We start from the raw sequence: 13345 nt of genomic DNA, 5'->3' as shown, positions 1-13345 counted from the left end.
CTCGCGCGCGCTCACCTGCATCGTGCGCCGGGACCCTCTCAGCTCTCGGGGCGACGCGCGCGGTGGGGCGGCGGGACCCCGGGAGGCAGCGCCCGGCGGGCGGACTGCGGCTCAGGTGTGCGGCCGAGTGAGGGGCGCCCCGCGCCTCCCGTCCCCGTCGCCCGCAGGCTGCCGCGGGGTGCGCAGAGGCCGCCAGGTCTCCCGGGTGCCCGCCCGGCCTGATGGGTGTCAGCGGCGCCGGGCGCGGGAGAGGGGCCGTCAGGGCTCATCCGTCAGGGCTCTGGCCCCTGACAGCCGCCGGCCCACCCAAGCCAAGGCCCCGGGGGGCTGAGCCCCGGGACAGGGGGGCCTCGGCCGGAGCTGGTCGGGGAGGGCAGCGCTTGGCGCGGGGCGGCGGAGCCGGGCTCCCTTCTGCGCCCTCCCTGGGCGAGCCCTGCCCTCCGTTCTCTTTTCCTCCAAACAGGAGGCTGCAAGGACCGGCCCCTCGCACCCCGCCCTGCGGCTGACGGCCTCCACCTGGGGCTGATTTCCAGGCATCCTCCCCCCTTTCTGGGTGCAGAACCCCTCCAGCCCCTATTCCCCACTCCCCAGGGAGTCGCCTCGGGGCTGCACCACCAGACTATGCACTTCCCTGCTGTTTGAAAGACCCCCTCCTGAGAGGACCTGGGGCGTGGAGGTGAGAAGCAGGGCCCGGACCCCCAGCCACACCACGAAGCCCTTCCCCCAATGTGCTCTGGCCAGGGCAGCTCCCGGCCCCACCTCCCTCGCTGCACCAAGTTCCAAGTCCCTCCCTGAGCTGCCAGAACACAGAGGTCTGGAGTCCCACTGCTCAGCTAGGTCCTAGGGGAGATTGACCTGACGGGCCTGCTCTCTCCCAGACTCACACACAGGCATGGCTGGGGTAGAGCCGGACACGACCTCTCCGGAGAGCTCCTGCCTTCGCTCTGGGGAGACGTCCTAAAGCCTACCCGTGTGACAGGTGGGCCTGGGGGTCTTCAGCCAGAGGGGAGTGTGCTGTTCCAGGCTGTCTCTGAGGAGGCGCAGGGAGCCCCGACTCACATGGCCCCCACCCCGGGACCTGGGACTCCCTGCAGGCTCAGCAGTGGGCTCCGGGGCTGTCTCCAGCTCAGGTTAGGGTCAGGGGTGCCCTGGGGAAGAAGGGAAAACCCCATGGGGCTTCTGGGTGTCCCTCCTCAAATGGGGCAGAGAAGAGAGTCCAGCAGCATCTCCGCAGCCCCGGCCTGGCTGAGGAGTCCCTCTCTGTGCACTGGGCTGATGGCCAGGCCCAGCGCCTGGCGGAGCACACCCAGGGTCCATGAGGAACTGCCCCTGGTTCTGGGGTAGGTGTGGGGCTCTGTCTCCCTCCTGCCCCCATGCCACCTTCTCTGACACAGCCTCCCACGCCCGTCTGAGGAAGTCCCTGGGGTGGGGCCAGGGACTGGGAGGGGTGCTGTGGATGGCAGAGCATGGCAGTCTTCTCTCTGCCCGCCTGGCCTGGCCCAGCTGACCAGCTGACCGTGCAGGCAGCCCCGGGCCGGGAGACAGCTTGGGCTCCGTCACGCCAGCAGCCCCGTGGAGAGCGGGGGCCAGGAGGCCGGCTGCTTCTGTACATAGACCCTGCTCGGGACGTGTTCAGCCGAGCATTGCCCGGCGAGACTAGGGGCCGAGGTCACCCTGAGACGGTGACCTGAGGGACTGCTAGTCACCCTGACACCAGTAGCCCCTCACTGGTCAGCCCGAGGCTGACCCCTCTGAAGGTCTGGAAGAGGCCACAGCTGACAGCACAGGAGAGTGACTGGCTGGAGGCTCTGGCCGTCATCCAGGGGAAGGAAAGTAAGGGAGCACGGGGCCCTGGTGTTGGGGGGCCTCAATCTCAGCATGCAGGGAACGAAGCCCAGTGAAGCTCAGGGGACCGAGGAGCCCCAGAGGGGGACAAGGCCGTGCTCAGTGCTGAGCAGGCTGAAGGGAGCAGCTGGAGCCCCCCCACGCCCCTCCTCACCACGGATGAGCCGTTGCAGGAGTTTGGATGAGAAGAGTAGAGGTGGCAGCCCCCAGGGGAGCCCAGGGGCACAACTCAGACACGTTTCTGTCCTCCAGGAAGGGCTCTGGTGTGGAGGAGGAGGGCCTGCCCTTGCTGGTGGGGGTCGTGAGATTCAGCGGTGCACCCAGACAGCCCATGCATGGTGGGGGAAAGGGTGTGTGAGGACTGTCCCCACCACGAACAGCCCGGCGAGGCTGGGTGGTCAGTGTCAGCACCCCTTAATCACAGGGCCCCCGGGCACATCGGCCTCCTCACCGTGGCCGTGACCCACCTGCTGGGACCCAGCCCTTGGCAGACAGGGCGGACCTTGGGTTTGCAGAGGTGGCCTCTGCTCCCTGAGGCAGCGACTGAGACTGTGTTTCGGCACCTGTGCCCCCCACTTCCTGGGCCACAGCCCCCTTCTGCAGAACGGGGCGGTGGGGTGCTCAGTCTCTGGGCACTTCTGCTCTGGTGGGTCCTCGTGTGGGTGCCCTGGTATCTCCTTAGCCAGTCCCAGTGCAGAGTGGGATGGCGCCCCCACGGCCCCTCCTTCTGCCTTCAGCCAGAAGCTCATGTTGGCCATTAACCTCTTCTGCCCGGTCTGCCCACGGCTGCCCGCCTGTCACCTCCATTAACACCGAGACTGTGTGCCAGGGGGCTCGAGGGCAGGACGGAGAGCTGGGCTCAGGGAAGGCAGGGAGGCAGCGCTCGGCATGGCCAGCGCCCGGGGGCAGGCCTGTCTCATCCCCTCAGCGTCGGCTCACAGCCAGCGTCGGGACAAGGGCTGCAAGCCTCACGCAGGGCCTGAGACCCCGGCATGTCTGTCCAGTGGCAGCTATTGGAGCCCCGACCCTCAGTACTGTGGGCTCAGTACTGTGCAGGGTGCCTGGCCATGGCTGATGTCTGCCCTTTCACTAACTGACCCGGGGCCAGTGGCCACCTCGGAGCACTTCAAGGACCACAGGCCTCCTGGGGGCTTCCTCCTTCCCGCCCACGCAAGGACTCCAGGTTGAGAGGGCAGCCTGGGCCTTGGCCGAAGGGGTCAAGACCACACAAGAGGGCTCTGGCACCAGCCCAAAGCTGCCAGCCGTGACGGGCGGGCCCACAGTGGGCTTCGGGGGGAGCACAGACGGGGCTGAGCCACCGAGTTGGCTGGAGTGCCCAGGACAACGGCCCATGGGTATGGGGGGCACACGAAGAGCCTGGGCAGTTCAGGGGTCCTCTACCTGAGGGAAAGGGGGCCCTGTTAGGAGGTACCTGTATGGGAGCTGTAACACCGTGGGCCTGCACACAGCTCTACTGGGCAGAGTCCTCCAAAGCAGCTCTGACCGGCCCAGAGCCCACTCCGCCTCCCCGCCAGCGGCTCGGCTCTGGAAGACCCCGGCTGGGCCCTTCCCCACGCAGTGCACTCCTCCCATGGACTTGGCCACCGGCCACCGGCTACCATGGGCTGGGTGTGGGGCTGACCCTCTGTGTGTCCTGGGCCTCTGGAGTGGACGAGGCTGCTGGACGCTCCTTGGAGGGCCGAGCTGCTGTAGTGGGAGAGTGAGCCCCCCCCCCGCCAGGAGGCTGGGAGCTGGGTTGGAGCCTCTGGCCTGACAGAGAAGGCAGCCGGCCAGGTGGGTGTGACGGGAGGCTCAGGCTGCCCGAGCCCCCACTGGCTCCCAAGGCTGGCACTGGCCAGCAGTGCCCGGGGCCGACAGCAGCCATATGTTGGGAAGAGGAGCTGTGTGCGTCTCTCTGCGGCCCCCGGGGCCGGCCTTCCTGGGCCTGTCACAGACGATTTTCCCCGCCTGAGTGGCAGGCCGGCTGGCGGGTGGGGTGGCGGGGCCTCCGACGGGCAGGTGGGGCGGTGGGGCCCCAGCATGGCCCTCGGCACCAGGGCTGGCCACTCGGGGTGGATGCTGGGCCCGGGCCTCCCACCCCCCATACCTCATTAAGCACCCCCTGCCCGATGTGGTCACCCCTGCCCGGGTCTAGGTCGGGGTCCTGGGGGAGCCCCAGCCAGCCAGCGGGGAGTGGGAACTCCTGCTAGGACGTGGGGAGGCAGCCAGGGGTCCACACTGGGCAGCCGTGCGCCCCGGGCAGGCGCAAGAGGGCCTGGAGCCGCGGCCCAGTCAGCCCAGCGCCCAGAGCTGTGGAAGGAGGCGGGGAGGCCACAGCTAATTTGTACACTAAGTGCTTCTGACAGGGATGCTTCACAAGTGAGAACTCGCCACCGCCCGCCCCGGGAAGGCCACTGTGGCCAGCAGTGCCAACAAGAGGGGCCAGGAGAGGGCACCGTGGGGGCACAGGGCTGACAAAGGCCAGACACACGGGGTGATGGCTGTGACCCAGAGGGACGTGGGGGAGGGGAGAGGTCCACACGGAGAAGAGGGACGGGGGGGCTGAACCATGACAGTGAGAAGGGAGCAGCCCCTGACACTCGCCCCCAGGGTCTGCCCTGTACCAGGGCTATGCGTCCTGGCCAGCCAGTCCTCCCTGTGCTCGCAGGACGCTAGCACCTGTCCCCCAGGCTGCTGCTACCCACGTCCTCCAGGCCCCCACAGCGGCCCTCAACACCTGCTAGGGTCTGAGCTGCCCTCTGCAAACACCCGCCTCCCTCACCACGTTCCTGTTGGAGCTGTCCCCAGCATTCGGGCTTCCATGTGGAGGGGAGGCTGCTGGCTGGGTGAGTCGGGGGGCTCCGGGCAGCTGTGCGGGTGTGCAGACCCCGTGCTGTGGGGACTCCTACCCCGACTCCACAGGGTTCTTCTCATGGGCCTCTGTCCTGAGCCACCCCAGTGCTGGGGTAGCAAAGCCAGAGGTGGGTGCCGGGACAGAGGAGCAGGAGGTGTGGGGGTCCCAGACGCCCCAGGGCTGGACAGAGCCAGCCTGTGCCGGACAGGAGCGGGTGCGAGCCCGGCCCCCACCCACAGGAGTCTGGTGTGGCCGCGCAGCCGCGGGGCAGCGGTCCGCGGGCACCGAGGTGAGATGTGTTCTGGCAGCTCCCCGCTGCCCGAGGCCCGCCTGGAGCCAACACTGCTGGTGGCTTTAATTGCTTTCACATTCAATGCGCTGCCCGTGACAGCCTCTTACCCCGTGCCCGCCGCACCCCAGCCCCCAACTCTGCCCAGGGACAGCAGAGTCCTGGCTGCCAGACAGGAGTCTCTGAGCGGGTGCTCTGCTCAGCAGCACCTGCGTGGGGCAGAGGACACCCTGGGACGGGGCTGGGAGGGACCAGGAAACTTTTCTCCCCATGCACCCCCTGCTCCATCTGCTTCTGCCAGGAGACTGATGGGTTCAGACAGGGTCTCCACTGTGGATGCCTCACTGGGAAAAGCCGCACGGCTGCTGTCTCATCTGCCCAGTCCTTCCTGGCCCTGTAGCCACAGGTCCTGGCCCCTGCCCGTGCCCAGGAATCAAGTCCTTCCTGGCAGGCTGGCTGCCCCTTACAGGTTTGCCACCCCACCATGGCCATCTCCAGGGGTCCCCACCTGCAGGCCCACCCGGGATGCCTGTGCAGGGCCTCTCCCTTGGACCTGCAACCTCCCACCCCTTCCACAGGGTCCCTAGTGGGGCAACAGCAGAAGGGAGCCTTACTACAAAACAAAATGCTTTTATTTGGTCCATTGGAGCCTGAGTCGGAAGCCACTGTGGAGAATCCTACCGTAAAGGAACGGGCTGACAGTTGATAAAATAGTCTCTGTGTCACAAGAGCTGGCCATATTTACAGGGTTAAAAATATTCACAGCTCGGAGTACAGGGAGGCCAAAGGGGAGTGGGGAACGTTTCTCCAGGTGTCAAAGCCCCGGAAGCCCCTGAGAGGGGCAGGAGGGGAGCGAGGGCAGGACTGGCCTGCTGCCTGGGGGCCAGGAGGGCATGGAGAAAGCTGGGCTCGAGACGTCTGCATATCTACACTCCCTGGGCTGCCCGGGTCGGTGGGAGCAGCTGAGCCCTGCGGATGCCCTCGATGGGCCGGGGTCCCTCTCTGCAGCAGGGCCAGGCCGAGGGATGGGATTGACTGAGGAGCCTGCTGGGCAGCGGACAGCGGTGCTGAGGACTGGCACACCCACAGCAGGCCTGGCGCCAGCTGCACCCGTCATGGCTTCGATCCTGGCGTGCACTCCAGGAGTTGCATAGTGTCACTGGGGGGTGGCTGGCCGAGGGCCCCCCCTTCTGAGACAGGCACAGCCCCCAGGATTTGCCGCTCGACGCCAGGGCTCCAGGGACCCCGCCTGCCTATGGGGGACAGGGACCCAGGCTCTGGGGGAAAGCTGACCTCATGCCCCATGGGGGGTGGTCCCTGATCCCGCCCCAGGGCCTTGGTCTCTGACACCCAGATTTGGTTTGGTGGACAGAGCTGCTGGCCGCCTCCCTGGCAGGAGACCCTAAGCCCACAAGGAGGGACGGCCTGACCTCGGCCCCCCCGCAAGATGCTGGGCTCAAGGCTGGCAGGTCAGCTGGGCTGGCTCACAGCTCGCCTGGTTCGAGGTATTCTGCATGGCGGCTGGGAGGCCTGGCCAGGCGGACTGTGGGTACTCAGGGAGGGGAGGGAGGGGGGTGGGGTGCCCATGGGAAGCTGCGCCCTGGGCTGGCAGCTCCCTGGGCAGGGTCCTGAGATTCTGATTCAAGCGTCCTCTGTCGGGGTCTCCCTCATAAAGTGCGTGTGGGGGATGGGGGTCCATCTGCACACAGCCCCTGCCCTGGCATGGTGGTTACAGTGGCCGGGGTCCATGCAGACCGGCAATCTCTGGTGTGAGCGGGGGGCTGTGGGTGCCCTTCGAGGCCGTCCAGTCGGTGAGGAAGGCCTGGGCTGCCTTGCGATGTGCCAGTCGGTGGGTGATGGAGAAGCCGGCATTGCCCTCCAGCTGGGACAAGATCACCAGGACCTGCCTGGGGGAGAGGACCAGTGAGGACCAGTGGAGGGCAGGGGCTATGCCCACCTGTGCAGAGGCAAGGGCAAGGGCAGGGGCAGGTGCAGGAGTGGGGTGAGAGACACCTGTGCAGGGTGGGGACATGGCTTGAGATGTGGGGGCACCAGTGTAGGGCTGGGGGTGGGTATGGGTGCACCCGTGAAGGGGTGTTGATGGGGGCATGGTGTACCTGTACAGAGGTGGGGGCAGAGGCGTGGGTGCACCTGTGCAGAGGTGGGGGCAGAGACGTGGGTGCACCTGTGCAGAGGTGGGGGCAGAGACGTGGGTGCACCTGTGCAGTGGTGGGGGTGTAGGCACAGACATGCAGGGGTGGGGGTGTGGGTGCACCTGCATGGGGCTGGGGGTGGGGGTGTACCTGCGCGAGGGTGAGGGTGGGGGTATGGGTGCACCAGCTCGGGGTGGGGGTGAGGATGGGGTTGTGGGTTCACCTGTGCAGGGGTGGGGGTGGGGGTGTGGGAACACCTGTGCGGGGGTGGGGGTGTGGGTGGGACCGTGAAGGCACCTGTGCGGGGGTGGGGGTGTGGGTGGGACCGTGAAGGCACCTGTGCAGGGGCGGGGGTGGGGGTGTGGGTGCGACCGTGAAGGCACCTGTGCAGGGGTGGCACACTGTCCTGGGTGCGCAGGCTGCCGCGCGTGGACACCACGTTGAAGCTGTCACTGCAGTCACACTGCACATGCAGGTAGGCCTTGGGGTGCCGGTTCTCCACCACCACGATGAGCCCCGCCCAGCCGTGTGTCAGGTAGTAGCACGTCATGCCCTCTCGGCCCTGGACACAGGCAGGGCCGTTGTGGGACAGGGCAGGGCTGAGGTAACACTCCCCCGCCCCACACCACCTTCCCCCGGACCCCGGCCCACCTCGTGCCGCTCCCCGCGGCTCTCGGTGAGCAGGATGATGGCATCGGCCAGCGTCGTGGGCTGGGCTTCCACGGGCTCCACCATGACCAGCCTGGAGCTGTACACGGCCAGCACGTGGCCTGGCGGCTCCGGGGCAGCTCTCGGGACCACCACTGAGGGGCTGGAGGCTACAGGGAAGGGTGTGTGAGCTGCAGCCCTCTCTGAGGGCCTGGGTGTGGACCTGGGGCAGGGGTGCATACATTGTGGGGCAGGGGCGCGTACCTTGTGGGGCAGGGGCGCCTGGCGGGGGCGGACCCCAGTGATTGAAGGCACAGCACACCACGGCATACTCGCCCGGCTCCAGCATGACGTCGCAGCTGACAAACTTCTTAACTGCACGCTTGCTGTGGGCCAAGAGGCGGCCTAGGCTGAGGTGGCCGCCCCTGCCGAACGTGGCCCGGAACACCAGGATGCACAGGTCCAGCAGGTGGCTGTCTACAGCGTCCGAGCGCCTGTGCCAGACACCGTGGGCCAGGGTCATGGGTGGTCGCGGCCTCCAGCCCAGCCCAGCCCAGCCCCGCAGGGCCCCGCAGCCCCACCTACTGCCCTCCTGGAAGAGCGCAAACTCCAGCGAGGCCCGCTCCAGCACCGTGAGCGCCGTCACCCCCACGGGCGCGCTGGCAGAGCTGGGAAAGCAGCCCTGAACACGGGCCTCCTGCCAGTCCGAGTGCACCTTACAGATGTCCACGGAGTCGAAGTACCTGGGGGTGGCGGAGGACGCAGCCCTGAGCACACCACGGCCCACACCTCTGTGGCCCCACTCCTGGCGCCCCCACAGGCCGGTGACTGAGCACACCACGGCCCACACCTCTGTGGCCCCACTCCTGGCGCCCCCACAGGCCGGTGACTGAGCACACCACGGCCCACACCTCTGTGGCCCCACTCCTGGCGCCCCCACAGGCCGGTGACTGAGCACACCACGGCCCACACCTCTGTGGCCCCACTCCTGGCGCCCCCACAGGCCGGTGACTGAGCACACCACGGCCCACACCTCTGTGGCCCCACTCCTGGCGCCCCCACAGGCCGGTGACTGAGCACACCACGGCCCACACCTCTGTGGCCCCACTCCTGGCGCCCCCACAGGCCGGTGACTGAGCACACCACGGCCCACACCTCTGTGGCCCCACTCCTGGCGCCCCCACAGGCCGGTGACTGAGCACACCACGGCCCACACCTCTGTGGCCCCACTACTGGCGCCCCCACAGGCCGGTGACTGAGCACACCACGGCCCACACCTCTGTGGCCCCACTCTTGGCGCCCCCACAGGCCGGTGACCACAGCAGGTGCTAACTGCTCTGTTGCTGTGGTCACCGGCCCTGGGGACCCATTCCTGAGTCCTACACCGAGGGGCCTCTTCAGGGCGCTGGGCCCTGGTTGACTTGGGGACAGTGGGGCTCTGCTGACCTAGGTGGACCTGGATTCTGAGGTCAGCGCTCTAGAGTTGAAGCCCCAGGTCAGCAGTAGGGCCAGGCTTGTTCCCCAGAGAAGGACCCGGCCCTGGGAAGGCGGGGCGTGGCGCAGCGCACACCCCCGCGGAGCTGGTACCTGACGAAGTCACCATACTCCATCCAGAAGACGCCCTCGCTGCTGCCATGCGGCATGAGCTCACCACGCAGGTGCCCTGGCCAGTGCGGCCACTCGTCCGACCAGCTGCCGTTCCAAGAGAAACGGCCCCAGGGGTTTCGGAGCCGCAGAAGCCTGGAGACCACAGGGTGCGGGTCAGAAGTGTGCCGCCCGAGGCTCCATGCATGCTGCCCACCCTCAGCCAGCCCGGCCCCACCTGGTGCCCTGCACGTCTCGAACATCCAGGATGGAGTAGGCATGGCGGGGGCGCAGGCCCAGGCTCTCATAGGCTGAGTCGTCCACCTTCATGTTGCCCCCACCACAGGAGGCGCCCATGAGGAACCTGTGTGGTAGAGCAGCCCTTGCTGACTGGGGCCCTCACTGACCGGGGCCCTCACTGACCGGGGCATGGCTGATTGGGGGCTTGATGATCGGGGCCCTCGCTGGCCTTGACCGTGCCCCCAGGGCAGGAAGGGGCAGCAGAGGAGGGCCCCCTCCTGCCTGTGGGGACCAGGTGAGGTGTGTTCAGTGGGGTCTGGCCCAGCGCCCTCCACCGTGCCTGAGGCGCACAGGGCCTGAGTGGGGGTGGCTCCGGGCTCTGTGGCTCCCGAGCGGGCAGGCAGCAGCACTGCCCAGGGTCAGCTGAGAGGAAGGGTCTGGGAGTTTCGAGGTGCTTTGCGCTGGGCCACTCCCCGCAGGCCTCCTGGGGTCAAGGCACAGACCCGCTGACCAGGGTGTGGCCAAACTCAGAACGTGCCCCTCATGCCTGCTCTGAGGAGGGCGATGGCATTGGGCTCACCCCACGGCCTGGGTCAGGATGTGGCCTTCCTGGCATGGGAACGCTGGCTCCAGCCCCGCCTGGGGAAGGGGAGCTGATGGGGGCCTCGGCCTGGCCACGCAGGGTCAGCCCACTCCAGGGGCACCTCGTGGACGCAGAACTGGGTCAGAGGGCGCCAGCCCCACGTCTCCCACCGTCCGCCTCGCCTCTCCTCCCAATGCGGCTGACCATGCAGCGCCCCCCCTCTTACCCAGCCTCCTTAGAACTCAGCATTTTGGCCCAGATGAGGTCAGTGTCAACGGGCTCCTCGCGGGGGTTAGTGGAGCTGACCTGCAGCGCCAGGCTCTCGCAGGGGGCGCCGGTGAGCGTGGCCAGGCCTTCGATGGCGCGGCCCGCCTGGAGCGCGAAGTAGGAGCCGTGCAGCTTGGCCAGTGCCTTCTCGATGAGAGCCACCCACAGCTGCTTCCGCTGCGCCTGTAGAGGGCCGGGGTCAGAGACCACCCTCACCTGCTCCCCACACCGCCCCACCTGCGAGGAGAGGAGGCTGCCGGCCTCTTTGGCGGGGCAGGTGGCCAGGGTCAGAGGCTGTCCCTGCCGCCCGTGCCCGCCCCACACGCCGCCCCACCTGTGAGAAGAGGAGGCAGCCGGCCTCGTCACAGGGCAACATGTCGTCCACCAGCACCGTGGTCCACGTGCCGTCCTTGCACAGCCGCACCTGGTAGGCGCCCTCTGCGCACAGGCTGCGCGTGACCATCACCCGCTCCACCAGGTCCGGCCGCTCCGCCAGTACCGCCAGGGCACTCAGGAACCTGCAGAGTGTGAGGGTGACCTCGGGGTGACCGCAGCTGGACACCCGCCCACCTGCCCCACCCCGGCCTCACTGCGGGCCTCACCAGCAGTTTCCCAGCAGCCCCTGCAGGATGTCCGAGGGCCTCAGTGTGTGGAACACAGACCACGAGGCCCTGTGGTCCCTGAAGACGGAGCAGTTGATCTCTTGGGGCCGCAACCACTGCTTCACACGCTGCTGCACGCTGTCGCCCGTGGGGAAGCCCACAGACTGGGGCCCGGGCGGGAAGCTGTCATCCACGAAGCTCACGTTATTCTGTAGAGACCGTGGACACGTGTCAGGCTGGGCAGGGACAAGACCCCACCCAGGAGAGCGCCCGAAAGCAGTGCCCGACCCCGAAGGAACGGGTGGAGCATGTACAGCCCACAGACCTGGTGCTCGGCTGCCCTGCCCTGTGTGGAGGGTGCCCTCAGCCCTGGCTGAGAGCCCACTGGCTGTCGATGGGTGGGGAGCAGGGAACGTGGGCCTAGGGGCACAGCGCAGCCCCCAGGGGGAGGTATGGGGATGGCAGCATAGCTCTTGCCCTGGCCCTGCTGGAGAGGGTGCAGGCTGCTCCTCAGTTGACTTGTGGGTGACGCCAGCCTGGACTTGGGAGGGCAGAGCCGGGCACATCCCAACCCTCCACTTCAGCAGCGTCTCCATGCTGCCCCTGGGAAGCTCTAGCCTCCCTGTGGCCGATACACCAGAAGGGGCTCTGGGCCGGCCATGGAGGAGGGCTGAGGTGGGTAAAGGTCGTGCATCTTGGTCACCAGCAGGACCCCAGGGCAGTGGGTGCTGCCCTCCCCTCATGTCCTGCGCCTCGTAGCTTCTCCCCAGCCGACCGCTAGAGCCCAGCTGACAAAGAGGAGGGCAGGAGGAGGGCGAGGGGTGTGCCTCACCTCCCGGCAGAAGGCCACAATGTTCTCCCAGAGCGCCTTGGCCTCGCCCTCGTCCGTCTGCCGCCGCTGCTCCACGTGCATGCTCTCCCTGCGCCGCAGGGGTGCAGCCCCCCGCCGCTGGGCCACCAGGAGCTGGGGTGTGTGGCAGGCGGCGCAGTGCTTGGCTCGCGGTGTGTTGAGCAGGGTGCAGGCAGGACAGGCCCACTGGCCTGGGCGCTCGGGCATGAGGCGGGCGGTCTTCTGAGCCGAGGGGACCCGTCCGCAGCTTCTGCCACAGGGGCCGGGCTTGTCGGCCCCGCAGTCGGGGCAGTGGGCAGGGGGCTCGCCATGCTCCTGGAAGCCGTGCAGTTTGGAACAGCCGCAGGCTGAGCACCTGGGGGCCGCGGTGGGGTTCCTGAGGGTGCACCTGGCGCACGCCCAGGTGGTGAAGTCGGGGCTGGAGGGGCTGGCGGGTGTGTAGCGCACTGTGTCTCCAGCCAGGTCGATGATGTCGCTGCCCGAGGTGGAGCTGCCGGTCTCTACACGGCTGGAACCGCCCTCCGCAGCCTCTTCCTCTAGCACACTCAGCCGCTTGCTGGACAGCAACTCTGCCAGGCGAGTGGCCCCAGCCCAGCCTGCGCCCTGGGGTCCCCTGCAGCCGGTAGAGGGTGAGGGCTGGACAGCCTCAGGCACCGGCGGCTGCAGCTGCGGGGGGACCTCACGTCGGCTTCGAGGCACGGGGTTGTTCTGCAGGGTGGATGAGAAGGGACTGAAGGGTGGGGCCCTGGGCGGCTCCGGCTCAGCAGCTGGGCCCTGGCTGGTGGCTGGGGGGTTGGCCTCGGCACCCTCCCCGGGGAGGCCAGGTGGAGGCCCAGCAGGCCCGACGTGGAAGCCTGCTGGGGCCACCACTTCCGGGACCACCAGGGCCTCAGGAGGGATTCGTGGCAGTGAGAGCCTGCGTGGGCCCCCACAGGCGGAGCAGGAGCTGGCCACAGGCGTGTTGTGCAGCGTGCAGCGCGGGCAGGCCCAGCCCCCTCCAGGCTCTGCGACCCCCTCCTCTTCTTCCTCGTCCTCTCGTTGACCCCTGGCGGGTTCTGTGGTCACCAGTCCCGAAGTCCTCACTGCACCTGCTTCCTCCTGGCAGCTGCCCTTGGGTTCCCCCAGGATGGTGGGTGGCCTGGGGAGGACCCCGTTGAGCACAGGCAGAAGGGCAGCCCCAGGCGCAGGCTCCGGGGCGAAGCCGCACACCTCGCAGGCCTCCTTGCCCAGGAAGTTTCGGAAGGTGCAGCGGGCGCAGGGCCATTTCTGCTCCTCCACGCTGAGCCGCAGGATGTGGTTGAGGTCGGGCTTGTGCCGCGGGGCCTCGCAGATGGAGCACTGGAGCTGGCCGGCCGGGTTCAGGAAGGTGCAGCGTGCACAGGACCACTCTCCGACCGTGGCCATAGACCCGGGCGAGTGGGTGTGGCTGC

The 13345-nt window shown here is 68.0% G+C and overlaps 1 protein-coding gene across 8 annotated transcripts in view; it reads right to left on the bottom strand.

Annotated features, from left to right (window-relative positions):
- Window positions 1–5602: 5602 nt before the first annotated feature.
- Window positions 5603–13345, bottom strand: part of CAPN15 (calpain 15) — a 29308-nt gene continuing 21565 nt past the window's right edge. For 6 of the 8 annotated variants that reach the window (XM_035266340.3, XM_035266343.3, XM_078344171.1 and 3 more), the window contains 11 exons: window positions 11898–13341; window positions 11066–11274; window positions 10798–10981; window positions 10423–10646; window positions 9612–9737; window positions 9377–9529; window positions 8371–8532; window positions 8054–8283; window positions 7793–7959; window positions 7525–7703; window positions 5603–6895 (listed from right to left, as the gene is read on the bottom strand). In XM_035266340.3, coding sequence (XP_035122231.3) covers window positions 6718–6895; window positions 7525–7703; window positions 7793–7959; window positions 8054–8283; window positions 8371–8532; window positions 9377–9529; window positions 9612–9737; window positions 10423–10646; window positions 10798–10981; window positions 11066–11274; window positions 11898–13341 — 3256 coding nt within the window. In that variant the 3' untranslated portion in view covers window positions 5603–6717. The remainder of the gene's footprint in view (window positions 6896–7524; window positions 7704–7792; window positions 7960–8053; window positions 8284–8370; window positions 8533–9376; window positions 9530–9611; window positions 9738–10422; window positions 10647–10797; window positions 10982–11065; window positions 11275–11897; window positions 13342–13345) is intronic. The other 2 variants (XM_078344172.1, XM_035266342.3) reach the window with 1 other exon arrangement.

Source organism: Callithrix jacchus, chromosome 12 (genome assembly GCF_049354715.1).
Source record: "Callithrix jacchus isolate 240 chromosome 12, calJac240_pri, whole genome shotgun sequence".
Taxonomy (NCBI): Eukaryota; Metazoa; Chordata; class Mammalia; order Primates; family Cebidae; genus Callithrix; species Callithrix jacchus.
This window is presented reverse-complemented; position numbering and strand designations above follow the sequence as displayed.